Source organism: Rhinatrema bivittatum, chromosome 16 (assembly GCF_901001135.1).
Source record: "Rhinatrema bivittatum chromosome 16, aRhiBiv1.1, whole genome shotgun sequence".
NCBI classification, from domain to species: domain Eukaryota; kingdom Metazoa; phylum Chordata; class Amphibia; order Gymnophiona; family Rhinatrematidae; genus Rhinatrema; species Rhinatrema bivittatum.
Genome location: NC_042630.1, coordinates 29,328,893 through 29,344,932, shown reverse-complemented (window position 1 = coordinate 29,344,932; position 16,040 = coordinate 29,328,893). Strand labels below are relative to the sequence as shown.

Below are 16,040 nucleotides of genomic sequence, written 5' to 3'. Positions count from 1 at the left end.
ATGGAATAATGGCCAGTATTTATTTGTTGTGGAGGCACCTGTGTAATAGCCTCTAAGGCTAGTAATCTGGTCAGAGTAGCTTCCACTGCCATTCTCTTGGAAGGGTCGTGGCAGAGAGATTCCACAAACTTGTCCGGAGGGAGGTGGTGGAAATCCAGGAATATCCCTCTCGAATGATGGATAGGACCCACTTGTCTGAAGTTATCTCGACCCATCATTGGTAGAATAGGGCCAGTCTGCCCCCTATGGCTTCTTCCTTTGGATGGGTCGGCTGATTTTCATTGTGGGGTGCGGCTGGGGCCTGGGCCCAAGCTGGCTCACCTTTTATTGTGCTTGTTCCGAAAGGAGTGGCTTCGGCCTGCGGGGCAGGCCGCTTGATATGAGCTTCTATATGGGTTGAAGCGCTGTGATCCTCTGCCCCTGGAGGTCCGGGGGAAGGATCGCTGGTTTCTCTTATTCCTGTCCTCTGGTAGTCGCGGCAGTGGGGACTCGCCCCATTTGTTGGCTAGTTTCTCTAGTTCGCTTCCGAACAGGAGTGTTCCTTTGAAAGGCATCCTTGTGAGTCTCACTTTGGAGGATGCGTCGGCTGACCAGTTTCGGAACCAGATTTGTCTTCTGGCTGCCACGACGGATGAGACTCCTCTAGCTGCTGTGCGTACCAGATCCGAAGCTGCGTCCGCGAGGAATGATACAGCTGGTTCCAGGGCTTCCCCAGGAGTGTTGTTCCTGGTCTGTGCTAAGCAGGCGCGTGTCACCACAGCACAGCAGGCCGCGATCTGTAAAGACATAGAGGAGACGTCAAAGGACTGTTTGAGGATAGATTCCAGACGTCTGTCTTGAGCATCCTTGAGTGCTGCTCCTCCCTCCACCGGGATAGTAGTGCGCTTTGAGACCACGCAGACCATGGCATCCACTTTCGAACATGCCAGGAGATCTTTGGTGGCTGGGTCCAGAGGGTACATGGCTGCCAGAGCCCAGCCCCTTTGGACGTGGTTTCTGGGGGCCTGGATGGCTTGTAATAGTGGGAAATGACGGGAGGTCTGACGGAGTCCCTCCGAAAGTGGGATCAGCTAAGGTTCCCCCGAGGCACTTGTGCCCAGGATGGCAAGCTCTTTTAAGCTGTGTGTGACCAGATCTGGAAGCTCGTCCTTGGTGAAGAAGCGTCTCATGGTTCAATGGGGTTCTGTCCCCGGAGGGAGTTCACCTTCCTCCAGGAGTTCTGACTCCTTGTCTGAGATGTCAGTGTCCCCAAAGGTGGGGCTTCTGGGTGGTGGGATCAATTCCCTGGGCATAGAGGGTCCTGGAATGTTGAGGTCCCCTGGTGGAGCCTGAGGCCGCATTATAGGAGGCCCCGGTTGCATGTGGACGAAGGTATGCAAACCTTTGAAGAATTCCACCCAGGAGATAGATGCTGGGTCTAGACTAGGGGGCACCGTGTCCCTGGGGAGCCCCATTTGAGGGGGGTCCCGCTGTGTAATGCTCGTTCCGGTGTACTGCTCGACAGGCTGGGGTCCGGTACCGGCTGGGGAGGGCCATGAGTTGGGTCCCCTAGGGCCTCTTCGCACTGTATACACAGGGCCGTGGCCTCCTCATGCTGTGCAGTTCTAATGTGGCATGCTGGGCAAAGGCCCTGAGCTTTGAGTTTATTTTCCGGTGGTACCATGGCTTGTGCGCGTACAATACAGTTGTGCGCATGGGTTTGGTGCACGCGTGGAGGGAGATGTGCGCACTCTTGTGCGCACAGGTCGAAATTATGCGCCCGGCACAGTAAGGGCGTGGCTAACTGCGTCGCTTGTGCGCCCGGTACTTGTGCATGCGACGTTGTGCGCACAAGGTATTTGTGCACACGGCTCGCCTCTGTGTGCACGGATCGAAACGGCGGACAGGGCGGCGAACAGAGCCAAAATGGTGCCTGCGACCATGTGAACAATATGGCGACCACCTCGGAGGGTCTCCACGTAGGAGGGCCTTCGGATCTGACCGGGGTCTAGCCCTGCTAGGGCCAATCAACCCGGTAGCACTGGTCCCGGCTGGTGACCTGTGCGTCTCCTTGAGCTTCGGAGACTGGAGACTTTTAAATAGATTTCTACCTTACCTTGTCTCGGCGCTTTCCGGTTTCGTTCCGGGCGGTCTCCGGCTGCGGGGGGAGAGGGAAAATACCTTCACCGCCTCGCTCGAGGTTGCACCTGCTGCCTACCAGCCTCACCCAATGTCGGGGGCTAGGACCCCGCCAAGGATCAGCCGCCGGACCGAGGCTTACCTCCGAGGGATCGCGGAAATTACCTCGGGAAATCTCAGCTGGGGGAGGGACCTAACGGGTGTCACCACAGGAGAGCGGGACTCATCTGTAGAGGTAAGATTTCTTCTTAATTTGGTTTTCTTTTGTAAAATTTACTCTAACGCTATGCTAGCGTGCATAGAGTCCCTAACTGCTATGGAGACGGAAAATACTGAAGAAATGCACTTCCTGCAGGGGTATATGTACTAGGGCTGACGTCAGATTGAAATCTGATCCGACTCCAACTGCTATCAGGAGCACACTATACCCATTGGTCCTGAGTCCATCTGCTACACGCTAGGAAATGACACTGTTCATGTCAATTCCAGTATCCACTCAAAAGTAGCGGAGGCATCCACGTACCATATGGCTCACTCTTCTAAATATAATCATGACCTCAGATCTCTGGCTGCTAAATGCCCTAAACTCTGGTATATCACTACATAACAGAGAATACTGTATGAGATCAGTCAAGCTTCACTTACATTTAAAAACACGTACTATGCAGAAACCAGGTTTCCAAAACATAAAACAAAAAGTTCTAAAAACTTGTCTAATAGATTTTTTTTCCTTAGGAGAAAACAAGCTCCCTATAATTATTACATCAGTATTAGAGCTAAGTTTGCCCTAATTCGCAGCATAGCTTCCAACTGATCCAAGTTAATAAAAGGCTTTAGTTGTATAAGTCCCAGATGCATTCCATGGCTGATAATTCTGATTCTAAATAGAACCAAAAGGATATGTCCATATAGATTTGTAACTACACATACTCCCACTCTCAGTGCAGTATTTAATAGTTCAGACACACATGTATAGATCACAGCACTTGTCTGTGCCCACTGCCCCTATTTTTAGGCTATGCGAAGTTTCAATAATACCACCCACTGCTTCAGGAAGCCAAGACTGCCCCCAGTCAGAACTCTGACACTCATTACACTTAAGCATTCTTAGCCCTGTTTTGTGCATGGCACTAAGTAGTTGATAATGCTTAAATAATAATCATAAGCGTACATAAACATTTCTCAGAAATTTGTGGCCAGCAGTTGACTGCAGGCCCCCAGTGAGGGGAATCCTGCATTGCGATGGTATATAACTTAGCGATGGTATAGAAAAGACTTTAAATACATAAATAAATAAATAAATAAATTTGAAAGTTCCATTCCGCTACATTACCGGAGTTGTCTGGAAATGGAACACCAGGATGCAGCACGATGGGAGTTAGCAAACCAAGACTCAAGCACCTGTCCCCAGGGACTTTTATCCATCTGGTAAATCTTAGGTATATACAAAAATGGAAATATAGGTATATAAAAAAATGGAAAAGAACTATTTAGAAAAAAACACATGGCCAAGAGCCAACGATACCAGCGAGCACTTTCCTTGGCTCTGAGGGCTCTTGGCAATTTTCCAGTGTCCTTCCTTGCATGCATGCCAATGAGCGAAGAGGAATTTGGGTGGGGGGAGGGTTACTAAATCCAAAAAAACCAGAAATAGTCCACCTCTCATCAATTACAGATTCATCCATAGGTCCCCCCCTCAATTAGTATTTAACGGTATCACTATCCCCATCTTCAAATCTGCAAAAAATTTAGGTATAACCATTAATTCAGATCTTTCATTAAAACAACACATATCCATAATTACCAGAAATTCATTTTATAAGCTTCAACTCTTGAAACGGCTTCGACCTCTACTTTTCTTTCACGATTTTCGGACTATACTTCAATCACTCATCTTTTCGGGGCTTGACTACTGTAATTCTCTTTATATAGGTCTCCCAGATAACACACTTCACTCACTTCAACTGATCCAAAACGCAGCAGCACGTATCTTAACAAACTCTTCCATAAAAAATCACATCACTCCGATACTTCAATCATTACATTGGTTACCAATTAAATACAGAATACAATTCAAGATCCTGTCCATTATACACTCTCTCATCTACACTCCTAATTCAATTACCTTATGTTCCATTCTCCAGATTTACAAACCCACCAGACATCTAAGATCACTGGACAAAAACCTCTTAGACATCCCATCACCACGACAGGCCCGTCTTGACATCACCAGAAAAAGATCATTCTCTGTCATTGGACCAATCTTATGGAACGCATTACCAGACTCTTTAAGATCCATATCCAACTCCAAACACTTCAAAAAAATCCCTAAAAACACATTTATTTCAATCTGCTTTCCATATATCACACACTAAATAACATAACTACTTCTCCATCACACAGGGCACAACATTATTATACATTGATTTATTTTTTATGTAAACTATTCATTGTTTTAGATTTTTATTTTTATTGTATATTTTTGTAATTTTGAGCTTTTATAATTTGATAATCTTTATGTTCTAGTAAATTTAAATCTTTATTTACATTTGTTTTTTTATTTAGTTATGTAAACCGTTTTGATTAAACACTGTTTGTAAAGACGGTATACAAACACTTTTAAATAAATAAAATAAATAAATAATACTATACCTGCTTGTGCTCCTCCTGCCATTCAATTACCCTTGCTGCTGGTTTGACGTTCCCCTTGGAGTGCTATGTGCTGTTTGGTCATATTTTCCTTTTCATTACCTCTTCCTAGCTCTGGAGGCTTGTTTTTACCAGCTCTTTGTTTGCTTTTCATCTCTGGTTCTGGTGCTTATTACTCCCACTGTCCCAATTTGCAGCTCTCTTCCTTTCCCATCGTTAGAACTGGCTCTGGGGTGGGGGTAGGGGTATTTCTTCTTATCTCTGCCTCTACTTTATTTTTCATTCTTACGTGCTTGGTGTTTCTCATCCTCCTGTGTCCTTAATTTCCCTAAACTTTAGCTTCCTTGTCTTTTGTCTGACTGTTCTGAGCTACATTATCAGCACGCATGCTTTCTACCCCCAGGGGCAGGGGGCTGGGAGGCACCTGTTTACCTGTGTAAAAAGCTTAGAAAATGATACTTTCCATGTCTGAAGTAGCGGAGGCTCACTCTTCTAAACATAATCATTATCTGTCATCTGGTCATTTTCTGGTTATGGGGAAGGCAGTTTTCAAAGCCAGGTAAACTGACTGACTATCTGACAGTCGCCTTCCTCAGCCTGGGTAAAAGTGCACAGAGGATTCCACATTTCTTGCCGGATTGTGAAATAGCGTTCTGGGGGAAGGGGGTCGTGTTTAGGTCAGGAGAGGATATCAGCATGTGTATAATTTGATTTTCGAATGCATGCATACTATTTTACCCCATCTCTGCTGCTGCTCAAACAGCAGGTGCAATGCATACTGGCACTTTTAGCTTGCATTGTTTATGCTAACTAAATTTTCAAAAAAGGACTCAAAATTGCCCCTTTATTCTAAAGTGTATCTGTATATCCATTTACAGCATCTGTTTCTCTGTATTGATTTGCATGTAATCTAATCTCTATATTCTATCTTTTTTTTTTTAATTTTTTTCTCTCTCTCCTGCACCATCACTCTTTCTCTACAGGGACTTCTCTTTCTTGCATGTTTTGGAGATTTTGCTTGGAGAACAGAATTGTTGTGAGGTGCTTATCCTTTCCTCTCCTGGATGGTTAGATGCGGACATAACTGGTCTCAGTGCTCAGCAATGAGTATTCCTTGCAGGATTCATGGGGGTCTTCTCCCCCCCTCCCGAATAGTGCTTCCCAGTAAAGGTGCAAAACCAAGCAGCGTCAGACAGGAGACTGATCCGGTAGCAAGGTACTCGTCCTCTGATGTACACAGGCAGGCTCTGTCACTGCACGTCAATAGCCAGGAAACTTCTAGATCCAAACTGCATGGAACATTTGACAGTAGCCTAAACAAATCAAGTAAACCCACCCGCTTGGCTACAGATTTACATATGAGAATATATAGAAAAGTTAATGTGTATATCTCATATTCATAATGGCCCCAAGTTATCTTCTCAGCACCAGTTTCACCCTAGGCCTGTGACCTGCTCTGGACTATCGCCTTCCCCAGTACTATTTAACGCTCTTAACTAACCCAGGGACAATGCATTCGGCTCTCTTGTATCAGCCGAAAATCTATTGTAAGCATAAAGTGAGAATGAATGATCAAATTAGGAAGGTTTACGAAAGTTGGATGAATGGTCAGTAACTAAGGGGCTCGAAGCCCCAGTGGTTGGCACCACTCAACTTTGATAATAAACTAAACTGATGTACTGAGTCTGCCATTTTGTTTCTGTGGCCGAGAATATGTTCCTGATTTTCCACTCAGCAAAGCTTCAGAAACTGATCTAGCCTGGTATGGGTGGTGGATGGCGGAGGGGGGAAGAGTGTCCATAAACAAACTCCGCCTTCTCCCCACCCCACCGACCCTACCATGAGTGATCAAAACTACCTAGGCTATCGAGACCATGCACATTTCATCTGCATCTCGGTGAGCACCAGCCTAGAGGTTAAAAAGTAATCCTGCAAGATACCTTGGTGCCAGTCTCCCAGTAGGGATCCAGCAGCCAGTTATCATACACAGGGAGAACTGCAAACAGCCGCTATTCATCCATTTACATGGCATCCAGCCCAGGATTATGCTACAAAGACATGTACTGACACACAGACAAGCACGGTTCAGTCAGTTTAAAATACTCTTAACAAACTACAGTGTAAGTAGTGTTACTTAAGAGGAGGAACTGGTTTCACGCACACCGGTCCTGCCTCTTTACTACATGACATTTGCAGGCAAAGGGTCAACATTCACTGTTAGGATGGCGGATCAGGCAGCTTGCTCCCAGGAAGATGTTACACAGACAGGGGGATAGGGGTGGGAGGGGAGGATGTTTCTATGCCTCTGGCGCACTAGAAAGCACAGGCCAAATTGGTGTTAATGACATTTAACAGCTCGCGGGATGTTGCCAACGAAAGCCCTCTTACCCTGAGTGTTTATGGCTATCCGCAAGGTGGAAAGAAGAGGCTTCCCATAGGCAGAAGGTGGGTGGTCATCTGGCAGTGCACCTGCCTGGGGAAGGCCTGATGCCTTTGGCAATGGCAGGGTGGTGGAGGTGGTGGTGAAGGTGGGCGGGGTCAGCCCTGCGTTGCCAGTGACAAAAAAAAACAAAAAACATATCAGGAGTCAAGACAGCGATGGCGGGCAAAATCATTAAAGAGCTTCAGGGAGCAGGGGGACGAGGCCTGGTCTGGGCATTACTGGCAAGGAAGGAGGGAGGTGCAGCCGAGTGGTTTGACAAGGACCTGGTTCTAGGGGCAGCCCTGGCACACCCCAGCGGGGCTCCAAGCAGCCCCATTCACATTTCAGCACCTCCCCCCCCCCCCCCCCCTTGTACTGTGCTTTCACTGCGCATGCCGGGAAGCGGGACCACAGCGCTCCGGGGGCTTACGGTACCTGTCAAGGCTGTGCATGGCCTCAGCAAAGATAACATTATTACAGAACCAGTTCAAAGCCCCCTACAATGTGCCTGAGAGGCGGACTGGTACAGCACCACACCCTCTTAATAAAAAAAAACAAAACAGATATTATTTCTGGCTCGGTGTGCATAAGGAACAAGCGCATGCCAGGTGATTGTATTTCTTCTTGCTGTTTAATAAAATGTTTAAATACAAAAAAATAAACAGCTCTCGTCCTCTAGAGAAGTTAGTTCTTTCTCCCAAAGAGAGGGTCAGACTTGTAGGGCGGCATCGATGCCTGGGTCTGGGATACGCGGCACCTTGGGGATAATTCCCAGGCCCTACGGTGCTCCCCCAACCCCTTCCCACAGGCTCAGGACACTGCACAGTGGAGGAGAAAATTAGATTAAAAAAAAAAAAGAAAGATAACTGTATGCAAAGTCTGATAAACAAATAACTGAATTAAAAAAAACAACTTTTCTATTGGCATTTCTGCAAAAGACTTAATTTGCACATCGTCCTCCCCCTGCTGCTCTGATCAGCATTCACCCCCACGGACGCGTAACAGCCGAATATCGCCCCTGCCACCCCGGGAAGATCAGAGGGAAGCCATTGCCAGCGGCAGGCAGGGCTCTGCTTCTTCCAGCTGCGCAGATCCCAAGAGGAGGAAGGGGGGGCAGGGAGGGATTACATCCCCCAGCACGTGTTTTTATTAAACACCGAGATGACCCCCGCAGGCAAATTAATGAGGTCCTCTTCTTTTTTAATTTCTTTTAATGTCAACCAAGCACTTCTTGCATTTGAAAGCAGAAAAAAAAAAAGAAAAGCTTTCTTCCCTTCCATCCTCGGCTCTGCTCTCTCCCTTTGTACACGAGAACCTCAGAATAATCCGTCCAAGCTGCCTGCGTATGGGGGGAGTCTGTAAGAGCCCACCAAGCGAGGATGTACAAAGGCTGTGCCAGACTTTAAAGGCACGGCGCTCATGGAGAGCAGCCACCGTGCTTTTCTTTAACCTAACGCACAAGGAGGAGAATTTTAATCACTGCAAACATCCCTTGCCTGCTCTCTGTCACTTCATTAAAACAGGGCCTAACCCTCCGAACAGGCAACATGAGGTCTTCCAGAGATTAAGGACGAGAGAGAAATGGTTTTCAGCACCCGCCTGGTTCTGACCTGTCAGGGTGTCTGGGATTTTAAAATCATTTTTTTTCTGCTTGCACTTTGTGACTGAAATAAGTTGGGAATATATCCGGGATGTAAAACTGAGCTTCTGATTGCGATGCCTGATCTGGATGCCATCTTCCGAAGTGGAGGGTGGGAGAGAACAGGGAGCAACGTTGCTATTTAATGACGACGGCTCACGGCGCCTGGACCCCCCCCCCCCCCCCGGCTCTGAAGAAGCAGGAGGAATCTGCTAGGTTAAAAATAAAAGAGAGGCAGGTTATGATAGAAAGTGGTGTAATATCAGCCCAGCAGATGCATTCGTTGCCTTGTGCATGAAGCCCTCTTATGTCTGCAAGAGAAATGCACGTGAGAATGATAAAAGTTGCAATTAAGCACTATTGATTGTAAGCAGCATGATTTGCCCTTTTTTTGCTGGCTTTTGCCATTTTAACTCCCCCCCCCCCTGCAAGTTATAGCCGATCAAAGGGCCTCTGACTGTTATAAGAGAAGGTTTCTCCTGTTTGGAGTCAGAATACCAAACAGGGCACTGAAATTCGCCAGACAAAAGGGGGTAAAACGGCCTGCGATATCAGCAACACCACAAACTCAAGTGCAGCCTGCAGCCTAAACCTATCTGTCACGGGCTATCAGCTCATTGATTGCTGTACATTAGCGCCCACGCGTACGAGAGAAAAGCGGTCATGTTAATGTAGTCCGAGCCTAGAGGAAAAGCCGGGCCTCGTCCCCAGGGAGCCACTGCCCTTACCCCTGTGCTCTAACTGGCTCTCATCAGGAATCCATCATTCCCCAGCCACTCTTCTTACCCTTCTCTAGCAGTCTCTCATCAGGGACCTATCATCCCTTGCTCATGCTTATTACCCCCTTTATCTAACTGGCTTTTCTCAGGGAATGATAATTTCTCTTCTTATGCTCTGGTACTCATCAGGAAGCTGTCATTCTAGCCCTGCCCCCATCTGACTCTCACCAGGGAGCCACCGCTTCCTGACCTCATTCCTCATCTTGTGGGCCTGTTGGTCCTCTGCTGTTGGCGGAGTCTTCTTCCCATCATCTATGCATTTCATATTTTTATTCTGCTCGTCCGAAAGCGGATTGACTTGAGGCTTTCCATCAAGGTCGCCAAGCCTGGCCGAACCTCTTCCTGTGATGTTTAAGGCCCAGGCTTAATGCAAGTCCTTCAGAAGCAGGTGGGCTTAGTTTGGCCCCAGGAGAAAACGATCACATGTGCACGGTTCAAGCACATTTCCTAAACACTATTGAGAACAGCAATAATTCTGTGAAGCTTATTTTTTAAAAGGCTAGGGGGGCCTTGCTTTACTGTCTGGTGCATGCTAATGGCGTATGCACTTATTAAATCTATTCAGTTCTGTACAAACAAGAATGCAAATAGCCCCCTCCCCAATATCATCGTCACAAAATGATTGCACATTCAGTCCATTCATTAAACTAAAACTGCAAGAGGCTGAAAAAAACACCTGGAAAAGTATTGGAAAGCACTCTATCCCGATTATCCTAATCTTTTTTAAATCTGTATTTTTGGGGCTCAAAATGAAAAAAAAAAAAAGACATTAACACAGAATAATTAAATATCTTACAATGACATTGTATTCCTAATAATGAATAATATGCATTAATTGAGCAGGGAAGGATCTTGTCACAAGCTCAGAGGGGTCTGGGGTCAGACTTAAGGGTCACACTTAAGGGTCCAAAATCTTATTAATATTTGTATTAAAAAAAGGAGGAAAACAAGAAACTCCTCCTTCTGGAATAGTTCTCTGGCCCTCTAAATAATTACCAAACAGCTCGTGGAGTTCTCCTTTCTGGAAATCAGCGGTAATTCACTCTCAGCTCGTACAAGTGCAATGATTTACTTCACAACAATGCATTACACCCTTGTTTTAATTAATAATCTGAAAACTGCTCAGAAAAAGGATGACCTCGTAGATAGGGGGCTGAGAGATGATTAAATTAAAAGCCCAGATTACCATAAATTATAAAAGACGTGGCACTTTCCCACTTCCCCCTTCCTCCTCCTCATCTGCCCTCTGACCTCCACTGAAGGCAGATCCTCTCGTTGGACCTCACAAGCAGTGAGAAGCCCACAAAACAGGCTTGCCATCCAGTCCCATTAGTTCAGGAAGGGTTGATCCAGTCCTGATTTTTACCCTGTCGTGTGCTTGGGACTTGTGGATTTGATTGCCCTAAGGAACTACAAGTCCATGCATGCAACAGGGGTAAAACCAGGAATGGATTGGCCAACCTTGAGTAAAACCGAGCCAGCTGGCAGCCCTATTAGCAACAGTCATCTGCCTGCGGTCACAGTGAAGCATAGCTGCTCTTATTTTAAAGTGTATGCGTTACCCTTCGGAGCGCGGTTAGTACTGGGATTGTTGCTTTCATGTTTTTTTTTCTTTACATGGTCAGTGAGTTGTTGCTTGGGCTGCTCTGTAAGAGCAAACCAAAAACCCAAACAGGCTGTAGCTCCTGGAAGGGAAGATTCTCTCCTGCATTTCACATTTTGGTAAATTAACCTGTTTGAGGAGGAAGGGAGACAGATGCTGAGGACGTGTTTTCGCTAGCGGCTGGGCTCCCCTCCGTACATGGAATACATTATTTCATTAACAATAATCACCACGACATGATCAAGTCCTCAGCTCCACTTAGCAGAAGTTCCGAGGCATCAGGGTCATTATCTCATCTGGAAATCTTTGCCACCTGCAACACTCTTACCCTTTTCCAACAGCAGAGATAAACCTCAAAAGAGGGAAAAAAACACACGCGGCGGGCGAAGGGGAGAGGGGGATTGAGAGAAAACCAGAGAGAAGGGGTCCAGGAGAGGGAAATAAAAGGGTAAACTGACCATAAGCCGAGTCTCCCGCACTGTTGTGATTTCCTGTAGCAGTCACAACATCTACAGAAAGAAACAAGACATGGAAAAAGAAAAAAAAAAAATCAATAGGCTAAATTGAAAAGGTAATTCTTCAGTGAGTAGTAAGAGAGACAGAGCAGGAACTTAAAATATCTTTAAAGTATGTCTGAGGAGGAAAGAGGCTAGAGAAAAGCAAATGGGGAAAGAAGAGATGGAAAAGAGAGAGACAAGAGGCCAAAAGGACTGGGAGAGGAGAGCGACAGACAGACGGAAACCAAAAGCTGCTGGATGGCTTCCTCACGGGATTCCTCCCCCTGCCCCCAAATCCTCCTACGAATGATTAGCAAGAGTCCCTGGGCGTGCAGGAGTGGCTCCAGCCTGACGAGGCTCACAGCCAGCCTCCTCCCAGGCCACAGAGCCGCGGCGGGAAGGACGACCGCACGTCTTCCCAACAGGACCCGACCGCTCCGCCATCGCCTTGGCCGTTCGTTTCTATCGCGCTCGTCGTGGAGCGCCACCCCGGCATCTCGAGATGAGATCCCCCCCCCCCCCCAAAAAAAAGGGCCGGAGGAAGAGGAAGCAGCTCCCGCGCAGCTGTTCTCTAACATTAGGCAAACCGGTCAGGGCAGTAAACAGGGTGAGCAAACGATTTTGCACCCTCCTCCCTCCCCCGGTGCGTGCTTGGAGCCTGGGGTTCTTCACTTGGGCCCTACAAGCCCAGAGATGTAAGAGGTGCTCGGCCTGGCCCTGATGGCATGGAGCTCGTTGCTAATCCCGATGCTATACTGAGACTGGAAGTGTAGGATTACGGCTTTAACCCTGTCCAGTGGGAGTCTGCTGTTTGTTGTTCTGCTTTCAGGGTTTCCCATTTTAAGATTTTCCAGAGAAGACACTTTTACTTTTTTCTTTCCTCTCCATTTCTCCAGTTACTCTCAACCCCCCTGGATTTCTTCTCTTTTCACGTAAATGTTACATAGTCATTAATGGAATGCAGATGATAGACCTTACAACAACAAGCATGTCTTATTCCAAATACAATTACCCTTGAAAAGCCGAGCGGTTTTACATTTGAAAGCCTGGATCTATTTTTTCTCTGGGGCAGACTGGATGGGCTCTTGCATTTCCTTAGTTTCCAGCTTGCCTGCGGCCCCACACCCTAACCAGGGTAGGCTGGCCCCCCCCCCCCCCCCTCAGGCTCTTACAGAACGTGGAGCCTTGGATACATTGGGAGAACCCAGGACCCAAGCAGAATAGGATTACATTCTCATGGGCTGCTGGACAGGCCGGGTATCGAGGTGAGTGTAAGCTTGTAGTACATTGGAGGCATTTATCAAGGCTGGGTGAGAACAGCTCTGCATGTACAGTTGCTGTGGATACCGAGACAAAATCATCTATATCTCAATCTCTGTCTCTCTCTCTCACTCTATATATATATCTATATGTATCGTGCTCACCCTGGCAAGTTCCCAAAAGCTTCAGCTGCTCAATATCTTGCTCGAATCCGGTACTGTGAACAAGCAAAAAATATCTGGTGGTTATTTACAGTCTTTAAATGCATCGTCTATGGACACAGCCCTGTAGCGCCACAGGGCAATAATTTCTCGACTTCCGCAGCAGATGCTGTTTCCCTCACCCTCAGTGCTCCCCTCTTCATGCATATGCCTTGTTACAAGGCCCCACAACCCTCTTCCCTTCAGGCACCAGGATCCACCAGCGTCAGCTTTGTTAATGTCAGGCTAAGGCCTTTGCAAGCCCCAACACTTCATATTCCTGCATCAGAAATCTTATTCATCTGCTGCAATCTACTCTCCCTTTGGCATGGGCTGACAGACCCTGATGTCAATACACATTCCAACCACCAGTTCCCCCCCCCCCCCTGTCTGCCCATGCTGATCCCTCCCCCATCCAACTCAGGTCAGCGGCCTCGTGGTCCCTTTGATTCCCTTCTGACCCCTGGAGCCAGAGAAGAATCTGCCTTTGTGCACCAGGAGAAGAATTGCTTGCTGGAGGGGACTCGGAGTAGCACATGTTCTAACATGCAGGCGCTCTCGCCATGGCATGAGGAACAGTCCTGGTTTTATCCCAGAGTCTGAAAGGATTTATAGCTCTGAGGGAAATCAATGGGAAAAATTAGAGTTAGGAGTCCCTGCATGTACTGGCAGTAAAACCAGGACTGGATCAGCCTTTCCCTTTTGACACAGGGAGCCAGGTGGTAGCCCTAGGGTGCAATTTGCAGAAGGGAAAAAGACTTTACCTCCCGTCACAGGCCACATGAGCCGGTGGGGAGAAACTGGAAATGTACTTACTGACCTTCTATGGCCACGTGCATAAGGGCCTATGAGTTAGCCGCTCTGGCCCTCTCTCTCACTCCCACAGTAATATAGTGATAGTCTATGATAGCAGAGCTCGGCCTCCAAGCACTTCCAGTCTCTCCCCATTTCCCCTTCCTTCTCCCTTAGAAGACACCACCTTCTTCCTGCTGATCCCACTGGACAGGCAGCGGAAAAGATCTGAAGTTTGTGCATCGTTAATAGCTGTCAGATTTCTGGAGGTCTGATCACCTTTCTCTGGAGCATTCCCATCCTGTCTCCATCCCTAAAGGGTAGAGGAAATGAATCAGACCTTCGGCTACCTGACAGGTATTAAGGATGCACAAACTTCCAACCTTTCCATTGGAAAGGAAACAGTACAACTAGGGGGTCACAATGTGAAGCTCCAGGGGGGGACAACTGAGAACCAATATCAGGAAATATTTCTTCACGGAGATGGTGGTGAAGACAAGAACAGTTAATGAATTCAAAAGGGCATGGGACAAACACGGCAGGTCCCTAAAGGCTTGAAGAAAAGGATGGTCTGATATTTCTGCATGGAGTAACCTGCACGGAGCGGCAGTTACTACCCTTAAAGGAAACACGGGGGTAACTTGCACAGAGCAGAAGTTTCTACTCTTAATAGAAACATGGGGTAACTTGCACGAAGTGGCAGTTATTATCTTTAACAGAAACATGGGGGTAACCTGCACGGAGTGGCAGATACTACCCTTAACAGAAACATGGGGGTAACCTGCACGGAGTGGCAGATACTACCCTTAACAGAAACATGGGGGTAACCTGCACGGAGTGGCAGTTACTACCCTTAACAGAAACATGGGGGTAACCTGCACGGAGTGGCAGTTACTACCCTTAACAGAAACATGGGGGTAACCTGCACGGAGTGGCAGTTACTACCCTTAACAGAAACATGGGGGTAACCTGCACGGAGTGGCAGTTACTACCCTTAACAGAAACATGGGGGTAACCTGCACGGAGTGGCAGTTACTACCCTTAACAGAAACATGGGGGTAACCTGCACGGAGTGGCAGATACTACCCTTAACAGAAACATGGGGGTAACCTGCACGGAGTGGCAGATACTACCCTTAACAGAAACATGGGGGTAACCTGCACGGAGTGGCAGTTACTACCCTTAACAGAAACATGGGGGTAACCTGCACGGAGTGGCAGTTACTACCCTTAACAGAAACATGGGGGTAACCTGCACGGAGTGGCAGTTACTACCCTTAACAGAAACATGGGGGTAACCTGCACGGAGTGGCAGATACTACCCTTAACAGAAACATGGGGGTAACCTGCACGGAGTGGCAGTTACTGCCCTTAACAGAAGGCATGGGGTAACCTGCATGGAGCGGCAGTTACTATCCTGAACAGAAACATGGGGATAACCTGCACAGGGCGGCAGTTACTACCAGAAGCAAATTGCAGGGCAGACTGGATGGCCCATTTGGTCTTTATCTATGTTACTATTCCAATAATTGAGACACCTCTCGCTAACTCACCACCCCACACTCTCTCTCTCCGTCCCTTCCCTTCCTTTCTGATATGGATTTCTCCTGCCTCCTTGGAAAGGTCCAGCACTCCCAGTCTTTCTGCAGTTCAGTGTCCTAATGAACTCCTGCTGGGGAGCTACACTTCTCATATTAGGCCACAGGAAATTCAATAAGTGCTAAGTGCCAGCAGTCGCCCTACTGCACTTTCTCAGGCTAATTGCTTTATATTTTTTATCACCTCTCAACTCTTTCCTCCCCCCCCCCAAACCACCTTTCATCTGTAGGCAGGCCTTTTCTTCAGGAGGTGCCTGCTGGTACTGAGAGTACCCCGGTACCTTTTCCCTCCACCTGCTTGATTTGCCCTGTGGTCCCTTAAGAAAACAAACCACAAAGGCCTGCATCCTGCATGTGAGAGCCAGCGCCTTCCGTCAGCAAGACTGCCCTGTCTGCAGGGCTCCACGGAGCAGCCTTTTACACCCAGGGCCTGCCGGAGGAAACCAGTGCCTGCAGTGAGAACAGGAGGGCAGGGAAGGGGCCT

The 16,040-nt window shown here is 47.6% G+C and overlaps 1 protein-coding gene across 4 annotated transcripts in view; it reads right to left on the bottom strand.

Annotated features, from left to right (window-relative positions):
* SEMA6C (semaphorin 6C) overlaps nt 1–16,040 on the bottom strand; it is a 95,634-nt gene that overhangs the window by 15,306 nt on the left and 64,288 nt on the right. For 2 of the 4 annotated variants that reach the window (XM_029580211.1, XM_029580212.1), the window contains 3 exons: nt 13,132–13,184; nt 11,669–11,719; nt 7,156–7,311 (listed from right to left, as the gene is read on the bottom strand). In XM_029580211.1, the coding sequence (XP_029436071.1) occupies nt 7,156–7,311; nt 11,669–11,719; nt 13,132–13,184 (260 nt within the window). Of the gene's footprint in view, nt 1–7,155; nt 7,312–7,801; nt 8,008–11,668; nt 11,720–13,131; nt 13,185–16,040 lie in introns of those variants that run through there. The other 2 variants (XM_029580214.1, XM_029580213.1) reach the window with 2 other exon arrangements.